This window comes from Centrocercus urophasianus, unplaced genomic scaffold (genome assembly GCF_019232065.1).
Source record: "Centrocercus urophasianus isolate 14NV4802_14NV808 unplaced genomic scaffold, USGS_Curo_1.0 seq_551, whole genome shotgun sequence".
Classification (NCBI taxonomy): Eukaryota; Metazoa; Chordata; class Aves; order Galliformes; family Phasianidae; genus Centrocercus; species Centrocercus urophasianus.
In genome coordinates, this window is record NW_024885146.1 from 1 (window position 1) to 19059 (window position 19059).

Sequence of the window (19059 nt, forward strand, 5' to 3'; positions counted from 1 at the left end):
ACCAGCCCTCCACATCCCATCCCCGCAGGCACAGCCGGCACTGGGCCACTTAGTCAGGCAAGTTTAGGTACTTTGGTGGCCATCGATCAATTTTCCCAAAAAATACACGCATTTGAATCATAAATATGCTTGAATTGAATTGGATAGTGTGTGTGATAGCAAGGGTGTGATTCAGTTGGCAGAAGTGGAAATTTGAGCATCAGTTTCCTCACTGAGCACTACTGCTATGGCAGCTTCAAAGGCTGCTCAGCAAAGTATTATCGTGGCCAATGTAATCTTCACATTGTTCTTTATTATAACCTTGATACCAGCCTGCTATCTCAAAAAATGTCTGGAAGAAAGTTCCAAAGAGGAAATCGTGTTTCTGGGGGAAGAGTAAGAGAGGAATGTACCACAGATGCTGCAAAGACAGCCACTGAGGAAGGTTTGGGGTCTATAAGGGGGTACTTAGCTAGTTTCCTAATTAAGGACTTATCTGCCCACTCTCTGTGCTAAATACTGAGGAAAAGGAGCTAGGAACTTCCATATGTATATATTTAGGCAGTAAATACTGGCACTGCAGTATTTCTGCTTTATGCAGAAGAGGAAGAAGCTTTCTGGGAGCTGTGTGTGCACGCATGCTACCTCACTGTGACAACACAGAGTAGTTGGTGTGTTATAAAGAAGAGAATCATAGTATAACCTGGGTTGGAAGGGAGCCATGAGGATCAACGGTTTGGTATGACTTATACTGCAACTAATATGTGTGGATCCACGCGTGGCACAGGAATGATTGCGAGTGCTCCCAGCAGGACAGCTTGCTCAGGGAGAATGGCAGCCACCTGCAGCCCTACTAAAAGGACACTCAGCCCCAGCTCAGCTGAGGGAGGCAGAAACCATCCGGAAACAAGGAGGCTTCGAGGTGCGGAGCGGGGGCTGCTGGGCCGAGCAGGTAGGCCAGGCCGCAGCCTTGAGCAGGCCCAGGGCGTTGCCATAGGAACCGCCCCGCGTTGTCAAGAGGCGGAGCGTCGTCATGGCAACCGTCACTTCCGCCAATCCCTGAACGAGGCGTCGTCATGGCAACAACTCTCCCCGCCCCTCTGGGGAAGCGGGGCGTCGCCATGGAAACTACGCCAGGCACGCATAGGGGGGCGGGGCGTCTCAGCTGACCGGAAGAGGAAGCTGGCCCCGCCCCGGCACGGCCAGGCTGGAAGACTCTGCTTCCCGTGAGCCCCCGCGCTCGCTTCCGGCGGGGCGGCGGCGGCTGGGCCGGGATGGAGGCCGTGCCCCGCATGCCCATGATCTGGCTGGATCTCAAGGAGGCCGGGGAGTTCGCTTTCAACGCTGCTGTTAAGAAGGTGGGGGTCGGGGCCTGCGTGAGGCCTGCAGGAGGCGGCGAGACCCCTTCCGGGATCGCTCCCGGAGTACCGTCTGGGGCCTGCGGGCCCGTGGGGGGATTGAGGGGCCAGTGGGGGATCAGTGGGGTGTCTGTGGGAGCTGGGAGGAGGCTAGGGGCCTGTGAGGAAGAGGAGCGCCGAGGCTCTGTGGGCGGTGTGGGGAGGCCCTGTGGGCTCAGGGCCTCGCAGAGGTCCTGGGCTGTCCCTAGGGCTGCGGTAGGTGTGGGGCTGGGAGGGTTTGTGGGGCTCTGTGGATCAGCCAGCTTATCCTGGCTACCACGCCTTATCGGTGTGGTGTGGGCTGTTGGGCTGGAAGTGAGGCTGTTGGTATATCCCAGCCCTGTCACCCCAGGGCTTTGTGCCCACTTTGGAACTCTCCAGGGCTCTCATCACTGGGGCAGTGGGTAACTATTGCAGGTGCTTGGGGGCAGAGTTTGAGATGCGAGGAAGCTTTAGTGCTTCCTCAAGCCCTGCAGTACCCAGTAGGAGCCATCCAGAACTATGGGGTGAGTTGGCAGCTCTGTCCCTGCAGCACGTGACCAGCTCCCAGCACCGTGTTCTTCCTCAGACCTGACGTTCTCCAGCACTGCACTCGTGGTTCATAGCTGTGATGGGCACTGGTGTCATCAAGAAGTGTGTGTCAGAAGCCCAGTGCTGTGTGCAGATGAATTTCTCCTCATCTCTCTCTGTTGCTGGGGATTTTGGGCGGAGGACGACACTCAGGAAGAGTGTGCTGGTGCTCCCATTTCTGACAGCCCCACTGCTGGCAAAGCTCTGTTACCCAATGTGCAGCAGTAAGGATTGAGGGAAGCTGCAAGTATGGCAGAGTTGTAGTGACCTTCAAAAGGAGCCGCCCATCACCCATCAGGAGTTGAAAAGAGAAGTGGGATTGTGCTTGTGAGTGCTTCTGTTGCTAGTGAGAGGCTCCTTCAGTGGGACTGCCAGAACTGGAGTCCTGTCCTGGGATAGAAACATGCGGAGACCATAGCCACCAGATGGGCTGATAGTCAACTGATGGGCTGAGGGCTGCTGCCCTGTGTCGAGGTCAACCCAAACCATTCCCGTTCATCCCCTGCCCATGGGATGTGTGTTTTCCTCCGAGGGAGCAACGTGGTATTTGCCCTGATGGAAAAGAAAGATATTTGCCAACCTTGGAGCTGAAATGTGAAAGATTAGCAAGCATCTGTTGTGCCTGTAAAGGGCATCGTGATCAATGTGTTCCCTGTCCAAAGCAAAACATGGAGGGAGGAAAAGTTCCTGCAGACCCCAGCTTGGTGCCCTGCCTGTCACTCTGACTGCAGAGTGAGCCCCTCTCCCTTCAAAATTGTTTGCGCTGTGCTTTGGTTGCTCCATCCCCACCTTCATCTGAATGTGGTTTTAGGCCTTTGTGATGTTTGCTTCTGTGAAAGCTCTTGCCTATTGTTTAAGATTTCTGACTGAAAAGAATGATGTTACGGTGAGCATACAGCTTCACCTGCTGCATGAGTGGGCTGTCCTGGCAGGGCTGTCACCTCTCTGTCCTTCAGTTTGTTTTTATGAAGTGGAGGGAGATTCAGGACTTAATTATCAGCTATGAACAAGAAGCCCCACCTCCAGCTGGCACTTTGCAGTGCTACCTATAGAGGGAAACCTCGATTTACAACCTTGTTGGTTTACAAATTCGTTTATTTACGTGCATGGTGTTCCTCTGGTGCCACCACCTGCTTGCCTGCTGAAATTTGGGATGTTGATAACAAAGGAGTGGGGTGGGAGGGGACACAGGGTGACACCGGGAGTGGCTTTGTCACCATGCAGCTGAGTCATGCCCCGCAGCCCTGGGCATTGTGCAGCTCTGGCCAGGCTGAGAGTTTTGTGTATGGATTTATTTTTATATTTTATTCATTGCATGGTGGAAGATTTAGATTACTTCAGTGGCAAAGGGGGCTGGCAGTGCTTCAGATGTACCAAACTGCTTTAACCTGGCAGAGAAGTGCTCGGAGGAGTGTAGTATACAAAGCCACAAGAGCTCTCTTCAGTCTGGAAGTGCCAAGCTTGCCAAAAGTGTAACCCAAAAGAATCATAGCATGGTTTGGGTTGGAAGGAACCCAGCCCACCCAGCCCCAACCCTTCCCATGGGTAGGAGCAGCTCCAATCCAGCCCTGGATGCTGCAGGGCCGGGGCACTCACAGCTGCTCTGGGCTGCATGTTGTGTTACTAAATCCACCCTGCTGTAGTTTAAAGCCATTACTGTTGTCCTACCTCTGTGCTCCTGACAAAGAGTCCCTCCCCAGCTGTCCTGTGTCCCCTTTGGGCCGACACTGTGAGCCACCTCACCCTTGGGTGCTCAGCAGAGGCTTTTCCTTAATGCACGTGAGTTAGGCACAGATGAGTATGAAAATGTGAATCCTCCCCAATAATGCCTTCCCCACTCCTGGCAGAACCCTGGGGCAGGAGTACATCCCACCCACCATCCCCAGGCTGCCCTCTGAACAAGCTCCATGGCAAAGTGTCCTTCAGAAACAACGCAGGGAATTCTTGCAGGCCCTGCCTGATGTGGGGCAGGCAGTGGTTGTGGTATTGCTCTCAGATGGGGCCGGGCTCTCACCTGTTCTTTCTCCCTTCCAGTTTGTCCTGAAGAACTATGGGGAGAACCCAGAGAACTACAACGAGGAGCTGCGGAAGCTGGAGGTGCTGCGGCAGGTAAGTCAGCACTGCTGGCCTCAGCATCACCCAATGGCAGTGCTTTCAGCAGCCAGGCTGTGTCCTGCACCCCTCAGGTGATTTGGGCTCCCTGAGAGCTTGAGGAGGTTGGATGTTAGGGCTCTGTAGCATGACAGCCACAGCCTCACTGAGAGCCTCCAAAAAAAGGGATGGTGAGAGGCACGCAGGGCTGAGGCAGAGCTGTTGGCCTGGCAGCCAGAGGGCTTTGTGCGTGTACAAGTGCTGGCAGGGCAGCCTGTCTTTTCCTTCAGGAGTAAAGGAACTGCTCTAACAGCCCTGCAGGCTGCAGAAGCCCCCCACTGCATCCGATCAGGGACACGAGATGTTTCCAATTGCTCTCAAATTCCTCCTTTTTCTTGTTTCACTCCATGACAGGGAGAACACGGGTTCTTCCTTCTTGATCTCATTGCTCTGGATCTGTAAATTGGTTCCATAAAGCATAATCTGGGGGCAGACAGACATCTTTTTCTCAGTGTGCTTATCGTGGGGTTGCCAACAAATGTGTGAGCCCAGCTTTCCACTGCAGAAAGGCACCTGCTCCCATCTGCACACCTTGCTGCAAGCCAGGCGGGCACTGGGCCCTTTGCCATCACACCCAGTGTGCTGCCCAGCCCTGGGCAGATGATTCCTGTTTCTCTGTCTCCCCCAGAGCGCCGTGAACGTGCCCAGGGACTTCGAGGGCTGCAGCACACTGAGGAAATACTTTGGCCAGCTCCACTACCTGCAAAGCAGGATCCCCATGGGCGCCGAGCAGGAGGCTGCAGTCCCCATTGCATGGTGAGGTGCTGCTGTGCTGCAGTAGGGAAAAAGGGGCCTCCTTTTCGTGCACAGTTTTCCTGTATGTTCAAGGCTGGGGCGTTAAGGATGGGAGGTTTGAGAGCTGCAATTGACTGCTGCACTTTGTGAAATGGGGAGGTTGCCCCAAGCCAGAACAGCTGCCCCCTTGTCACTTTGCACGTCCTTTACAGACATCTGATATGTTCCACCCTGCAATGCACCTTTTCCCTTAATCTATGTGAAAGACCCTTTAGGCACAGTGCCCTACGTGCCTCCAGATAGCAGAGAGGCCCCTGGGGTTGGAGGCTGGTGGGGAGAATCTGCCTCCCAGAAGCTGTAGGAGAGCAGTGCAGTCACTGGTCTCTTTGTGGTGGCACTTCTAGGCCAGCTTCCCCTGCTGCTGAAGCACAGCTGTGTCTGGCACAGGGGGCTCCTGGGAGCCCTGTGGAAATGGCATCCTGCCCCTGGGAAGCTGGCAGGAAGGCTGAGCTGAGACAGAGGCTGGCTCTAAGGAGATGCAAGACAGAGCCTGTAGCTCCACCTATAGCTGGTGAACAGCCTTCTTTCTTTGCAGGACAGAGATCTTTTCAGGCAAGACAGTGACTCATGAGGACATCAAGTATGAGCAGGCTTGCATCCTGTACAACCTGGGTGAGTCCTGAGAGACCAGCTGCCCTGCTGGTCCAGCCTTCATTTCACTGGGCATGAGGGATATCCCTCCTCTCTGCCCTGCCTTCAGTTTGTGTTCCCTCCTTGGAGCAGCCTGGCAGAAGCACAGGAAGCTGACTTTGGCTTTTGCCAGAAACTTCTTTCCCTTTCCTCTTTATCTGAGAGCACCCCAGTTGTACATTGCCCTGCATCTGAGTCACAGCTGGGCTGCAGGTTCCATGGCTGCAGGAAGAAGGCTCTTTCTAGCACAGTGACCCAGTCAGACTTTGTGTGTCATGCAGCATCCCTCAGAATATGTTTAAAAACAACAGATGCAACACTTGTTGCCCTCTTGCTCTCCTGCCTTGGATTTTGTTGTGAACCCAAAGGAAAGGTCACTCTCATTCCAGTGCAGCAGAAGTTACTCACATCCCTGTGACTGGGGCTGCCCCTTGCATTGCAAACTGCTTTCTGTTCAGTAACAAAGGGCTTTAGTGAAACTCCACCCAGATCTGGGCTTCACTGGTGAGGGACACCCAGCTTCTGGCCTTGGCACTGCATGTGGGGCTGCGTGGGGGCTGACCAGCTGCAAATCACTCCACTGAGCTGTGCTCCTCTTTCCCCAGGTGCGCTGCACTCCATGCTGGGCGCCATGGACAAGAGAGTGTCTGAGGAGGTAACAGTCCCTTCTCTTCAGTGTGGGTTGTTAAAAGCATCCACGTCACACAGCAGCTCTGGATGTCTGCTTGTTTTCTCAGCACATAGGATCGGGAGGGGAGAGATCACACAGCCACAATTTAGTGCATGCACAGCCTGCATTAAAACCACCATTAAATGCATTGAGAGCTTTCTAGATTGAAGCTGGCCCTAAGAGCAGGCTGTGGCAGCTGCTTTTGGGAGTCTCAAGGGAGGCACAAACAGCACAGAAACATCTAAGCCCTGCTGAGCTGGATTTTATCACCCCAACCATTGGTGTGAAGGGAGGATGCTGCCTCTCCAGTCTTCCACAACCTCCCTGCATCCACTGGCTTGGCTTGTGTGCATGCATGACACGTGTTCTCCTGTCTGCTCAGGGCATGAAGGTTTCGTGCACCCATTTCCAGTGTGCTGCTGGTGCCTTTACCTACCTGCGGGACCACTTCCCCCACTCCTACAGCGTGGACATGAGCCACCAGATCCTCAACCTCAACATCAACCTCATGCTGGTATGAAGAGGGCTCTGGGGCAGTGGGGAAGCAATGGGAATGGTTTCTTGCAGGCCCTTGGGCAGCTGCTGTGTGACTGGAAATGGGGCTGGGAAGAAGCAGTGCGTGGTGTCAGCCCCAGGGGTTTCCCTGAGCACTGCTCCTAGGAGCAGGGATGTGAAAGATAGAATCATGAAGGTTGAAAAAGACCTCTAAGATCACCGAGCCCGACCATCAAACCATCCTCAGCATGTCCCTAAGGGCCACATCTCCACCTCCAAGGATGGGGACTCCAACTCTTCCAGTGCCTGACCACTCTATTAGAGAAACTGTAAAGAAAAGCTCTGTGCCACACTGCTGGGCCCAGGGGCTGTGGGGGTCATCTTTTTGGGCTGTGTCAGCAGTGCTGTGCTGACCTGTCAAGAAAGGGACTGCTACCAGTGAGTCCAGGAGGGTTTCCTGTACAGGAAAACTCAGGCTTCCTTCTTACTTTGGCAGGGCCAGGCACAGGAATGTCTGCTGGAGAAGTCCATGCTGGACAACAGGAAGAGCTTCCTTGTGGCCCGGATCAGCGCTCAGGTGAGGCACTGGAGGATCTCTGCTGAATGTTTGCTGATTCCACGAGCACCTGCTGGAAGAAAACAGCCTTGCTCTCTCTGTGCATGGCAGTGGTGCTTGGGATGAGGAGCTTGGAAGGGTTTGTCCAGACCTTGTACAGCATCAGTGCAGCCACACAGGGCTGCTGTCACAGCGAGCTAGGAATGCAGTCACAGCTCCTCAAAGCAGAAGAACAGCAAATTTCCACAAAGAAAATTGTATTTTTAACACACCTTCTGGGGAAAACTTAGCACAGGGATGGCTGTAGTCTCTGGCTCTGACCCAAAATACATCAATAAGATGCCCACAACTTCTTGCTGTGCTGGCCAGGTGATCTCAGACCAAGCTCACTGAATCCTTTCCATTGCTGCTTTCCTTTCAAACTGGGATCTGTCTGTGGAGTTTTCAGATGCCCATCCTGCTCCCTACAGGTGGTGGATTACTACAAAGAGGCCTGCCGGGCCTTGGAGAACTCAGAGACAGCCTCACTGCTGGGAAAGATCCAGAAGGACTGGAAGAAGCTGGTTCAAATGAAGATCTACTATTTTGCTGCCGTGGCCCATGTAAGTGGGAAGAGTGGCACCACGTGAGACCAGCCCTTGATTTGCTTGCCAGGAAGATTTCTGTCATTGGAAGGATCCCTAACACTGCTGCTGTGTTTTGTTCCAGCTGCACATGGGAAAACAGGCCGAAGAGCAGCAGAAGTTTGGGGAAAGGGTAAGTGTGGCTGTGCTGACCCACGCTGAGCTCCTGCCCTGCTAGGATTGAGTCCTGGGAGGGACTGTAGTGCTAATGATGGGATTTCTGCATTAAGAGTTTATGAAGAGTGCTGGTGCTTCGTGGGGCTGTTTTGGTGCCACGCAGGTGTTCTTGGCAAACCCTATTGCACTGAACAAAGCTGCAGCCCTTGGGGCTGGCTGTGGTGCAAGGAGTAGGCACGTAATTCTGGGCCAACTGTGGTGCTTTTAACATATTTGGGGCTAATTCCTCTTCTCTCTGCAGGTCATCTACTTCCAGAGCGCACTGGATAAACTCAATGAAGCTATCAAGCTGGCAAAGGTACATTCCTTCTTTCTCTGGTAACAGTAACCAGATTGTAAAACCCTCAGTGTGTCACTGCTTTGTGGAAGCACCCTTGGGCATGATTCTTTCACATCCATGCTCTAGGAGCAGTGCTCAGGGAAACCTCTGGGGCTGACACAAGGCTGTCCACTCCTGAGGAAAGGGACAGAGTGACACAAGGGACTTTTGCTTTGCTGGTGTGAGTCTGGAGTGCAGTGCCTTGAAATGGGAACTGAGTGACTCAGGGTACAGGTGTAGGGTGAGGGGGGTGAGGGCTGGGCACTGCTGGTGGGCAGCGAGATACCAAGGATGAGAGTTGGTGGTGCCAATGTAAGAGCTTTCCTCGCCCATTGACTGGAGTGGCAGACATTATGGCTTCCCAGAGCATCAGTGTTCCCCTCTGGGACCCCCATCAGCCCTCTCCAAGGCTCTGTTACCTTCCAGCAGCCCCACAGGGAGGGCATGGTGATGAGGTGGTGCTGGTGGTGCTGCTGCTGCTCCCAGGGCGCGCTCCGACTGTACCTGCAGTCACACAGCTGCAGTCAGCACTGGGGCAGCAATCCCCTACCCTTGCCTGTGCTAACTTGCTTTTGTTGTCACTTGTGCAGGGACAGCCAGAAACTGTCCAGGAAGCCCTGAGATTCACTATGGATGTGATCGGTGGCAAGTGAGTGTGCTCAGGCTGCCCCAGCCATAACTGTCCTGCTTTTCTATGGGCCATAAACACCTCATAGCCTGAGCAGCCAGTGAGGAGCCTCAGCATGGCAGTGTCCTGTGTCCCCCCTGTGCTGCCTGAGGCTCTTGCCTCTTCCCAGAACCCAGGAGGGGCAGAACCTGACCCCGTGGGGACCACACTCAGGGAGCCAGGGGTGATGTGTGCTTCTCATCACTTCTTGTTTCTAGGTACAACTCGGCCAAAAAAGACAACGATTTCATCTACCATGAAGCTGTGCCTGCCTTGGACACCCTGCAGTCTGTGAAAGGTAAGGATGGGCAGTGCCCCCTCCTGTGAGCTGCTAAGGGAAGGGGGGGTGCATGCACAGTGATGCACGGCGGATCTGTGGAGATGTGGGAAACCTCTGGAGCAGTGGGGCTTTGTGCTGAGATGCCCTCCTCTCTGTGGAATCTGCTAGGAATGAGGCTTTGACTTTGGAACAGAGTAGTTTTCCTGTTGGAGGCTCGAGACCCACACTTGCTTTGTGTTTGAACTGCAGGTGCTCCACTGGTGAAAGCCCTCCCTGTCAACCCCACAGACCCTGCTGTCACTGGCCCTGATATCTTTGCCAAGCTGGTGCCCATGGCTGCCCACGAGGCTTCTTCACTGTACAGGTGTGTCCCAGGACACCCATAGAGCTGTGTGCAGACCTCCAGGACTGAGCTCACAAACAGCCTGTGTCCCCAGAGAGCCCTCATGTCCTCGTGCTTTGGGGGGGGCTGGGCTGCAGCTCATCTCCAGAGGTCCCTTCCAACCCCTACGATGATTGTTTCCTGAGTCTCACAGCAGCACTGAAGGATTTTTCTCTTTGTTACAGTGAGGAGAAGGCCAAACTGCTGAGAGACGTAATGGCAAAGATTGAAGCCAAGAATGAAGTGCTGGAGTACGTGTGAGCTGTACCTGAACGGGGCCCTGGCCTCTCCCCCTGCTCCAGACCTGGGTGTAGGGCAGTGAGCTGGGCATGGGGTGGCTGCTGATGGGAACAGACACCTCTGAGCTCTCAGCCCTTTGCCCTCGTGCTGAGCACAGTCTGTCCCAGGTGGCCCAGCTCTGGTCAGTGACCAGTTCCCAATTCATCCAGCAGCTTTGCTTTGCTGCTGGGGGACAATTCCTTAGGACCATGCCCTGAAGTGGCTGTGGTGTGGGATGGAGATGCTGGGGGTGGTCAGGTGCCATCACTCAGGAGCTTCTTTCCACCTGTAGCCAGTTCATGGACTCCATGCAGCTGGACCCTGAGACAGTGGACAACCAGGACATGTACAGCCACATCCCCCCCATCCTGATGGAGAAGTGCGCCGCGCTCAGCGTGCGCCCCGACACCGTCAAGAACCTCGTCCAGTCCATGCAGGGTGAGCTCACTGGGACCAGCAAGGGGCTGGGATTGTCTTTTTCCCCCCTGGCTGCAGCTGGGGAATCTCCAATCACCATTTTCTTGCCTGTATAAATTCCTTACCCCTAAAGCTTCCTTCCCGTTGGCTGTTTGTGGTAGGTGGCAGTGTCCTGCTTGCAGCAGAGGGGTTTGGTGCTTCCTGGAGCGCACTGCAGGCCCCTCCTGGGCACAGACCAGCCTTTTTGTTGCTCTTCCAGTGCTCTCTGGAGTGTTCACTGATGTGGAGGCCTCGCTGAAGGAGATCCGGGACCTGCTTGAGGAGGACGAGGCTCAGGAGCGCAAGCTGCAGGAGCTGCTGGGGAAGGGCTCAGTGCCACAGGGCTCCCCGCCACCACCATCCTCCACAGGGTTGGCCGAGGTCAGCAAGGAGTGTTCCAAGTACATGGAGCTGCACGAGAAGGCCAGCTTCACCAACACAGAGCTGCACAAAGCCATGAACCTGCACATTGGCAACCTGCGCCTGCTCAGCGGGCCGCTGGAACAGGTCCGGGCTGCGCTGCCCTCACCCACGCTGAGCGAAGGTGAGAAGCACACTGCTGACCCACCCCACATCCCACCCCCTGCAGCTCCCCTCCCTTTGCTTTGGGTTTGGGCTGGGGTTGCTGCGTGGCTCCACCGCAGCCGCTCAGCGTTCCCTATCCCCCAGATGACAAACAGGTGCTGCAGAACCTGAAGAGAATCCTGGGCAAGGTGCAGGAGATGAGGGACCAGCGGATGTCCCTGGAGCAGCAGCTGCGTGAGATGATTCAGAAGGACGATATCACCACCTCACTGGTCACCACTGATCGCTCCGAGATGAAGGTGGGTGTCCTCAGCCCCTCCTTGTGCCACGTACCCCAGTATGGGCCGCAGTGAGAGCTCTGCTCCATCCCAGCCTTGAGCCCCTTGGGAGGCAGTGTGCCTACTGGCCCCTCAGATCCTTCCCTGTTTGGGCAGAAACTCTTTGAGGAGCAGCTGAAGAAGTATGACCAGATCAAGGTATACTTGGAGCAGAATCTGGCTGCTCAGGAGAACATCCTGAAGGCCCTGACGGATGCCAATGTCAAATATGCAGCTGTGCGCAAGGCCCTGGCCGAGGTCGAGCACAAGTGAGTGGGGGCATGGGATGATGTGGGTCTTGGTGTATGGAAACAGCCTTGACACACTCCAAACGGGCTGCCTGTGGGGCTGGGGGCTCTGGTGACTGCTGATACTGCACAGTGGGGCTACCCAGGGGCAGGGGAACATGAGGGCAGCCCAGTTCTCTGTATGCATGCACACACCTCTGTGCCACATCCCCAGGTGGAACACCACTGTTCAGACCTTGGTGGCCTCCTACGAAGCCTACGAGGACCTGATGAAGAAATCTCAGGAGGGGAAGGACTTCTACACCGACCTGGAGGGGAAAGCTGCCAAGCTGCTGGAGAAGGCACGGGCAGCCTGCCAGGCTGCTGAAGCCAACAGGCAGCAGATCTTGGAGAAGTAGGTGGTGCTGGGGCTGGAGGGAATGCAGTGGGACAGCCAGGGAGGGAGAGAAGCACGGTTGGCTGCGGGGTGGAGGCTCTGGCTTTGGTGCCACAGCCCTGTGAACTCTCCTCACCCCACGGGGCAGCGTCAGCACCCTGCTGGGTGGAGATGGGGGAGGCTCAGGGTGAGCTGCCCACGTTAATCCCTACTCCCCCCTGGCAGGGAAATGAAGAAGCACCCACCCCCTCGTCCCACAGCCCCCAAACCCTCCCTGCAGAAGAAGTCATTGGAGCTGGAAGCCGAGGGGCCAGAGGTGGGCGACCTCCCCCCGCTGGCCTCCCTGGCCTTGGCCGACTTGCCCGAGGACCTGCGCAGCCTCCCCCCCGACGTCCTGGCCGCGCATCTCGCCCGCCTGCCGCCCTCCACGCTGGCCGCGCTCGCCCTCGATCCCGCTCTGCCTGCGGGGCTGCGGCCCCCCGGCCCCGACCTCTTCGCCCCCAGGCTGGCGAGCGCACCGCTGCAGCCCGGCCAGCCCTTCGCCCCGCCGCGCTTCCCCGCCCTCCCCGGGCATTACGGGCTGCCGCCGGCGCCCGCTGCCGGCCCGGCTCCCTTTCCCCACGTCTCCGGAGCTCCGGTAGTGCCGGCGCAGCTCCTGCAGCCCTCCGCCCCCCAGGTGAGCGGGCCGCCCCCCAGTTCGGCCCCTTCCTCTGCCCCTCAGCTTTTCCCCGCCGCTTCCCTGCTGCGGGGTGCGGTGCAGCCCGGGCCGCCGTTGGCGCAACCCGGTTACGCGGTGCCCCGCCTGCTTCCCCCGCGCTCCTCCCCGCAGCACGGCCCCGCCGCGGCTCCTGCTGCTTCCTACGGCCTTGGCCAACCGGGGCTGCCGCCGCCCGGCCCCGTCAGACCCCCGGTCGTGGGTCCGACCCCGGTGGCCGTCCCCGAGCAAAACCCGCCCGCGCGCCCGGCCACCACCACCGTAGACAGCGTGCAGGCGCCCATCTCCAGCTGTGCGGCCCCTCCGCGGCTCCCGGGGCCAGCGGTGCCCCCCGGGGGGGGCTTCGTGGCCCCGCAGCGCCCGGGCGGCCCCGCCGCCTCCTTCCCCCCCTATGCCCAGGCGGGGCTGCAGCCGCCCTTCGGCCACTCGGCTCCGTTCCCTCCGGCGCAGCCCCCCGCCGCCTTCCCTCCCCCCGCGGACCTCCCGGTTCGCCCCCCGGCCGTCGCTGCCCCGCAGCCGTTCCCTCCCGCAGCAGCCGCTCCCTTCCTCCCCCCGGCCCGCCCGCAGGTCTCGCTGCCCTTCCAGCCCCCGGCCCGGCCCCCTTTGCCTCCCCAAGGCCCCTTTGCCCAGCAGCCCTTCTCCGGCCCCGTAGGACAGCTGCCTCCCGGGCAGCCCCCGCTGCGGCCCCAGCTCTACCCGATGCCCCCCGGGCAGGACAAACTGCCGCCCCCCGGGCTCCCCCCGCTCGGCGGGTCCCTCCCGTTCGGCACGTCGGTGCCCGGACCCCCCGGTCAGAGCGGCCCTATGGCGCAGCCCATGCACGGCGCTCTGCAGCCCGTGCCCGGCGCTTCTCCGGCTCTACCCTTCTGTCCCAGCCCCGCTCCGTGCCACCCCGCCGCCCCCCTGAGGCCCCCGCAGCCCTCCCCCGCCCCATCTCCAGGCCCCGTCCTCAGCCAGGTTCAAGGCCCCGTGGTGGTGCCGTGCCCTCTCGTCCCTTCCCCGGCCCCATCCCCGCAGCCTCCCGTGCAGCCCCCGCCGTTGGTGCCCGGCGCGGTGCCTCACAGACCCCCGCCGTCGCTGACCCCCGCGCCGGGCACAGCCGAGACCGCCTTCCAGCGCCAGAGCTCCTCCACCGACGACCTCCTGTCCTCCAGCCCCGAGAGCCAACACGGCGGCTCCAAGGCGGCCGTGGGGCAACCCCTATTGCAGCCCACCAAGGCGGACGCCAAGGAGGGTCAGAAGCCCAAAGCGGTGCAGCTGATCGAGAACGATCCCTACGAGAAACCCGAGCGCGTTTTACGGCTGCGGGCTGAGCTGGAGCGCTTCCGAGCGCTGCTGCAGCGCCTGGAGCAGACGGAGCCCGGCGGCGCCGCGGAGCTGGACGCGCTCTGGAAGGAGCTGCAGGACGCCCAGGAGCGCGACGCCCGACAGCTCTCCATCGCCATCGCCCGCTGCTATTCCATGAAGAACCGACACCAGGACATCATGCCCTACGACAGGAACCGCGTGGTTCTCCGCTCGGGCAAAGACGACTACATCAACGCCAGCAGGGTGGAGGATCTGTCCCCGTACTGCCCGACCATCATCGCCACGCAGGCGCCGCTGCTCGGCACCGCCGCCGACTTTTGGCTCATGATCTACGAGCAGAAAGTGTCCGTGGTTGTCATGCTGGTGTCGGAGCAGGAGCTGGAGAAGGTAGGGCTGCTCCATGGGGGAGTGGAGGGCTGTCCCTGCACTGCTCGGTACGCGGACGGGGGGTGATCTCGAGGCACTGCTGACCCTTTTCCCCGTCTCATCCCTAAAGCAAAAAGTGCTGCGGTATTTCCCGACGGAGCGGGGCCAGCCGGTGGTGCAGGGTCCCATCACTCTCGTCCTCAGCAGCGTGAAGGCGGCCCCGACCCACGTGGAGCGGATGATAACGCTGCAGTATCGCGATCAGAGCCTGAAGCGCACCGTCATCCATCTGCAGTTCACCTCCTGGCCGGAGCTGTACGGCAAAAAGGGCTTCGGGGGGCCGGGGGGAAGGGGATGAAGGAGGACGGAGGGGGGAATGGGGGGCGCTTTGTAGCAGGGAGGGAGCTGCTCCTTCCCCACCGGTGCAGCTCCAGCGTGGGGAGAGAGACTGCGTGGGGCAGCCCTGACCGGGGGGTGGGTGAGGGTTGAATTGGGGTCCCCAGCGCGCACTGAGCGTCCTTTCCCCGCAGGGGTCTGCCCGACAGCAAGGCGAGCCTGCTGCGCTTCATCCAGGACGTGCACGGCCACTACCTGCACCAGCGCCCGCTGCACACCCCCATCGTCGTGCACTGCAGGTGAGCGGCGCTGCGGGCTCGGCTTGGTGAGAGGTTCGGAGCGGGGGGGGGCCGGCCCGGCAGGGAATCTCTTTGGTGCCGTGCCGGTTTTGTGCCCTCCGGCCGCATCTCCGTATCCCCGCAGTTCCGGCGTGGGCCGCACCGGCGCGTTTTGCCTGCTGTACGCTGCCGTGCAGGAGGTGGAGGCGGGGAACGGCATCCCTGAGCTGGCGCAGCTGGTGAGACGCATGCGGCAGCAGCGCAAGCACATGCTGCAGGAAAAGGTACCGGGGGGCCCTGGGCTGGGGGCGGAGGGGGGGAGTCGTATCCCGGTGCTGTGCTCACCGTGCTCCCACCTTCCTCTTGCAGCTGCACCTCAAGTTCTGCTACGAGGCCGTCCTGCAGCACGCCGAGCAGCTGCTGCACCGCCACGGGGTGGGCGCTCCGGCCGTCCCCAAAGCCAACAGCGCGTCCCCAAAGGTGGGTGTGGGGGCTTTAGGGGGGGGGGGCGGTGGGGGTGGCACAGCGTGGGGGGTGACGGAGCTTCTCCCGCAGCTCTACTTCCAGCAGGACCCGCAGGATCTGGTGCTGGGTGGCGATGTGCCCATCAGCTCCATCCAGGCCACCATCGCCAAGCTGAGCATCAAACCGCCGGGCGGGGGGGAGGGAGGGGGGTGCTGGGGGCCGGAAGTCGCCCCTGTGCCCAACGCTGCCGCCGTGGAGGCTGTGCCTGTGCCCGTGCTGCCTGATGCTGTGACGGACGGAGGGACGGGGACGGACGGAGGGACGGCGGTGGATGGTGTCTGCGCCCCCAACCCTGAGCCGGTGCCAGAGCCGCCGGGTGACACCGAGAGTAGCAACCACGTGGAGGAGATCCCCCCGCCAACCCCCGCTGCCCCCCCGGCGCCCACCTCCTCCCTGGAGCTCCTCGCCTCGCTCACTCCCGAGGCTTTCACGTTGGACGCGTCGCTGAAGGGCAAACAGCGCATGAACAAACAGAACTTCCTGCAGGCGCAGACGGGAGAAGGGCTGCGGGCACCCCGGCCCAGCGATGACCCGCTCAGCATGCTCGACCCCCTCTGGACACTCAACAAGAGCTGAGGGGTGGCTCAGCCCCCCCTCCCGCAGCAGCACTACAGCCCCCAGCTCTGTGGGGCCCGGTGGGGCACGGCCTCCCCCCACCCTCTGCTTTGTGCAGCGTCACACGGGCGCTCAGCGCGGCCTTTCACTCTGAGCAGAACTGACTTTTTCAGCTCTTTGCTACTAAAATAAAGAGAGTTTGATCTGGCACTGAAGCGCTTCTCCCACTCCGGCTTTGGCCGCAGCCGTGGGGCTGAGCGAGGGGAAGATGGGTCGGCACTTGCAGCAGCCACACTCGGGTTAGTTGTGTTTAATGGAGGTGTCTGTACACATATAAAACACGATCCGGTACAAAAATGCTCCCACTGTACAGCACAAAGCGTACAGCAGCGCTAAGGCCACCCGAGGTGCGGGGCGGGCGCCGGGGCCGGGGCTAGGGCTGTCCTCCTCCTCCTCCTCCTCCTCCCCTGCAGCTGCTCCCGGGCTGCAGCGCTGCCCCTACAATCAGTGGGGTTTGAGGAACAGACAACAGCGTCGTTTACTTGAGCAAAAAGAGCATTAGGAACTGCTGGGGAACGGCCCCGCACCCTTGGAGCAGAACGTGCGCCCTGGGCCCCTCTCCCCCAGTCCAAGGAGAAGGAGGAGGAAGGTGCTACTGCTGCAGATGGGGCCCGGGGCAGCTCCCACACTCTCCTGCCAGAATAAATAAATATATACAGCATATAAATAAATAGGGCAGGAACTGCTGCAGCACAGAACCCACACACAGCAGGGCTGCCCGGGCCCGGCCTGCGCGCTAAGGCACGTGGAGCCGCTCAGCACAGAGCCGTCCTGCCTACAGCCACAGAGCTGCGCTGCGTGCAGCGGCCTCCTGCCCCACGGAGCACTGCAGGCAATGGGGCCCTGGCCATGCTGCAGCAAGGCAGGCACCTGAGCCCCCCAGCTCCACGCTTCCACACTCACTGCTTTCATTCGGTCTCCTCACCAGCTGCCCGCCTCAAGGAACCACCTCAACACGCCCCAGCTGCATTTCCTGCTGCAGCCAGCGGCCCTGCAGCTCCTGTCCCATGCAGGGTGCTGGAGCGGAGCACAGTGCCTCCAGCACGCTGCCTCAGCAGCACGCACACCAACCTCTGACCACCCCATGCAGCCCAGGAGCAGCGCAGGAAACGCGGGGAGGCCGCAGGGCTCGGTGCCTGCAGCCTGGCAGCCGACACAGCAGTTCACACGGAGCAGAGCCAGCAGAGCCCTGCAGAGCTGCACATCCAGGTCCGTCCCATCGCCGCATCCACCCTGCGCTCACCGCCCGGCCTGCAGCACCCGTCCCTCCTCAGTCCAGTTTCTCCAGCACTGAGGGCACGTAGACCAAGCTGAGCTCGCTGCCGAAGTTGCAGACGATGGCGGCGTTCTCCAGCACGAGGATCTGCCGCGCGGGCTGCGACTCGTTGCTCTTCCCCAGGTAGACAGTCTGCAGCAGATCGCCGTAGCCGATGTCCCAAAAGGAGACGCAGCCCTGCCCGCCCGTCACCAGCAGGTTGTCGGAGATGACGCCCAGGCTGGAGCCGCAGCCCATTTCCTGCATGGAAGTGAAGAAGAGGCTCAGCCCCAGCACTGTGCCAGGAGTGGGGCTGGAGTTGAATCGTATCATAGAATCACAGAACGGCCTGGGTTGCAAAGGAGCACGATGCTCATCCAGCTCCAACCCCTGCTGTGTGCAGGTCACCAACCAGCAGCCCAGGCTGCCCAGAGCCACATCCAGCCTGGCCTGGAATGCCTGCAGGGATGGGGCATCCACAGCCTCCTTGGGCAACCTGTGCCAGTGCCTCACCGCCCTCTGGCTCAAAAACTTCCTCCTCATATCCAACCTAAACCTCCCGTCTCACTTTAAAACCATTCCCTTTGTCCTATCACCATCCACCCTTGTACACCAGCTGTTCCCCCTCAGCCCACACATCCACACACTCTGTGGGGTTTGCTGGGGAACCCTCCAGCCTCCCTCCTTCCCCCCACTGCCACCAACCTGCTGGATGGAGTAGAGTTTGATCCCCGAGCTGCGGTCCCAGATGCTGATCACGTCATCCAGGCCGCTGCTGATGACGCAGGACGTGGTGCAGGTGAGGGAGGTGACGTCCCCGCGGTGCGCATACATGTGGCTCACCTTGCTGCCCGTCAGCACATCCCACAGGCAGATGGCCCCATCCTGCCCTCCACTCGCCAGCACCATCGTCTGTGAGGGGCAGAGCCGGGTCAGGAAGCGCAGAGCAGAGCAGCGGAGCCACCCGGACCACCCAGGACTCCCTGCTCTCATTCCTCTTCCCAAGGGACAGAGAGCAAACCCGCAGCAGGGGTCGCACCCTCTGCTATCTCAGAGGAGCACACGCCAACTTCTCCACACGCAGCACGGCCCCTCTGGCTCAGCAGCCATCGTAAGGGATGCTCTCCTGGTTCCCACCCCGGCTGAGCTCACCTGATCAATGTACACAGCAGTGATTGCTCCCGAGTGGCCCTGCAGTGTGAACAGGCAGCAGGAATCCTCCAGGCGGAACACCTGTGGGGCACGAGGGGCAGAGGTGAGCGGCTGCAGGGCACAGGGAAGGGTCAGGTGAGAATGGAGACACCCCCCAACCCAGACACTGTCCCAGAAATCACCCAGCCCAGAGGCAGGAGGGTCTCCCATATCAAAAGGCTGTGATGCTGCTACACAGGAGGAGCTGCACAGCTTGAGAGCTGGGCACCAAGGAACCCAGTGAGCTGCTGGGGAGGAGTTCTGCAGAGAGTTCTGGGGGTCCTGGTGGACTAACAGTTGACCAATGGTTGACCAAAGCCAGCAGCGTGCCCTGGTAGCCAAGGAGGCCCCCAGCACCCTGCGATGCACTGCACAGAGCACAGCCAGCAGGGCAGGGAGCCGCTCCTCCCCTCTGCTCTGCCCTGGGGGGCGCATCAGGAGCGCTGCAGTGCGGGGCCGCCCGGCTCCAGGAGATGGGAACTGCTGCAGAGAGCCCAGCTGTGGGGTGGTGGGGCCTGGAGCACCTCCTGATGGGGCAGGATGAGAGCCTGGGCTGTGTGCATGGTGGAGAGAAGGCT

At 59.8% G+C, this 19059-nt stretch overlaps 2 protein-coding genes across 4 annotated transcripts in view; one reads left to right on the top strand and one right to left on the bottom strand.

Moving 5' to 3' along the window:
- Positions 1 to 1222: 1222 nt before the first annotated feature.
- On the top strand, positions 1223 to 15728 carry PTPN23 (protein tyrosine phosphatase non-receptor type 23). Its single transcript, XM_042835891.1, is given in 26 exon segments — positions 1223 to 1337; positions 3981 to 4055; positions 4726 to 4853; positions 5428 to 5504; positions 6128 to 6177; positions 6575 to 6706; positions 7184 to 7264; positions 7714 to 7845; positions 7952 to 7999; positions 8285 to 8341; positions 8953 to 9011; positions 9248 to 9327; positions 9559 to 9673; positions 9877 to 9942; positions 10263 to 10408; positions 10647 to 10970; positions 11096 to 11250; positions 11386 to 11537; positions 11731 to 11910; positions 12118 to 14302; positions 14412 to 14596; positions 14812 to 14916; positions 15041 to 15179; positions 15265 to 15325; positions 15328 to 15375; positions 15451 to 15728. Coding segments are annotated over 26 exon segments (5058 nt in total). The 5' UTR covers positions 1223 to 1253; the 3' UTR covers positions 15645 to 15728.
- A 542-nt stretch (positions 15729 to 16270) lies between these two features.
- Positions 16271 to 19059, bottom strand: part of LOC122169603 (SREBF chaperone) — a 44162-nt gene continuing 41373 nt past the window's right edge. For all 3 annotated transcript variants that reach the window (XM_042835893.1, XM_042835892.1, XM_042835894.1), the window contains 3 exons: positions 18443 to 18523; positions 17996 to 18202; positions 16271 to 17551 (listed from right to left, as the gene is read on the bottom strand). In XM_042835893.1, coding sequence (XP_042691827.1) covers positions 17306 to 17551; positions 17996 to 18202; positions 18443 to 18523 — 534 coding nt within the window. In that variant the 3' untranslated portion in view covers positions 16271 to 17305. The remainder of the gene's footprint in view (positions 17552 to 17995; positions 18203 to 18442; positions 18524 to 19059) is intronic.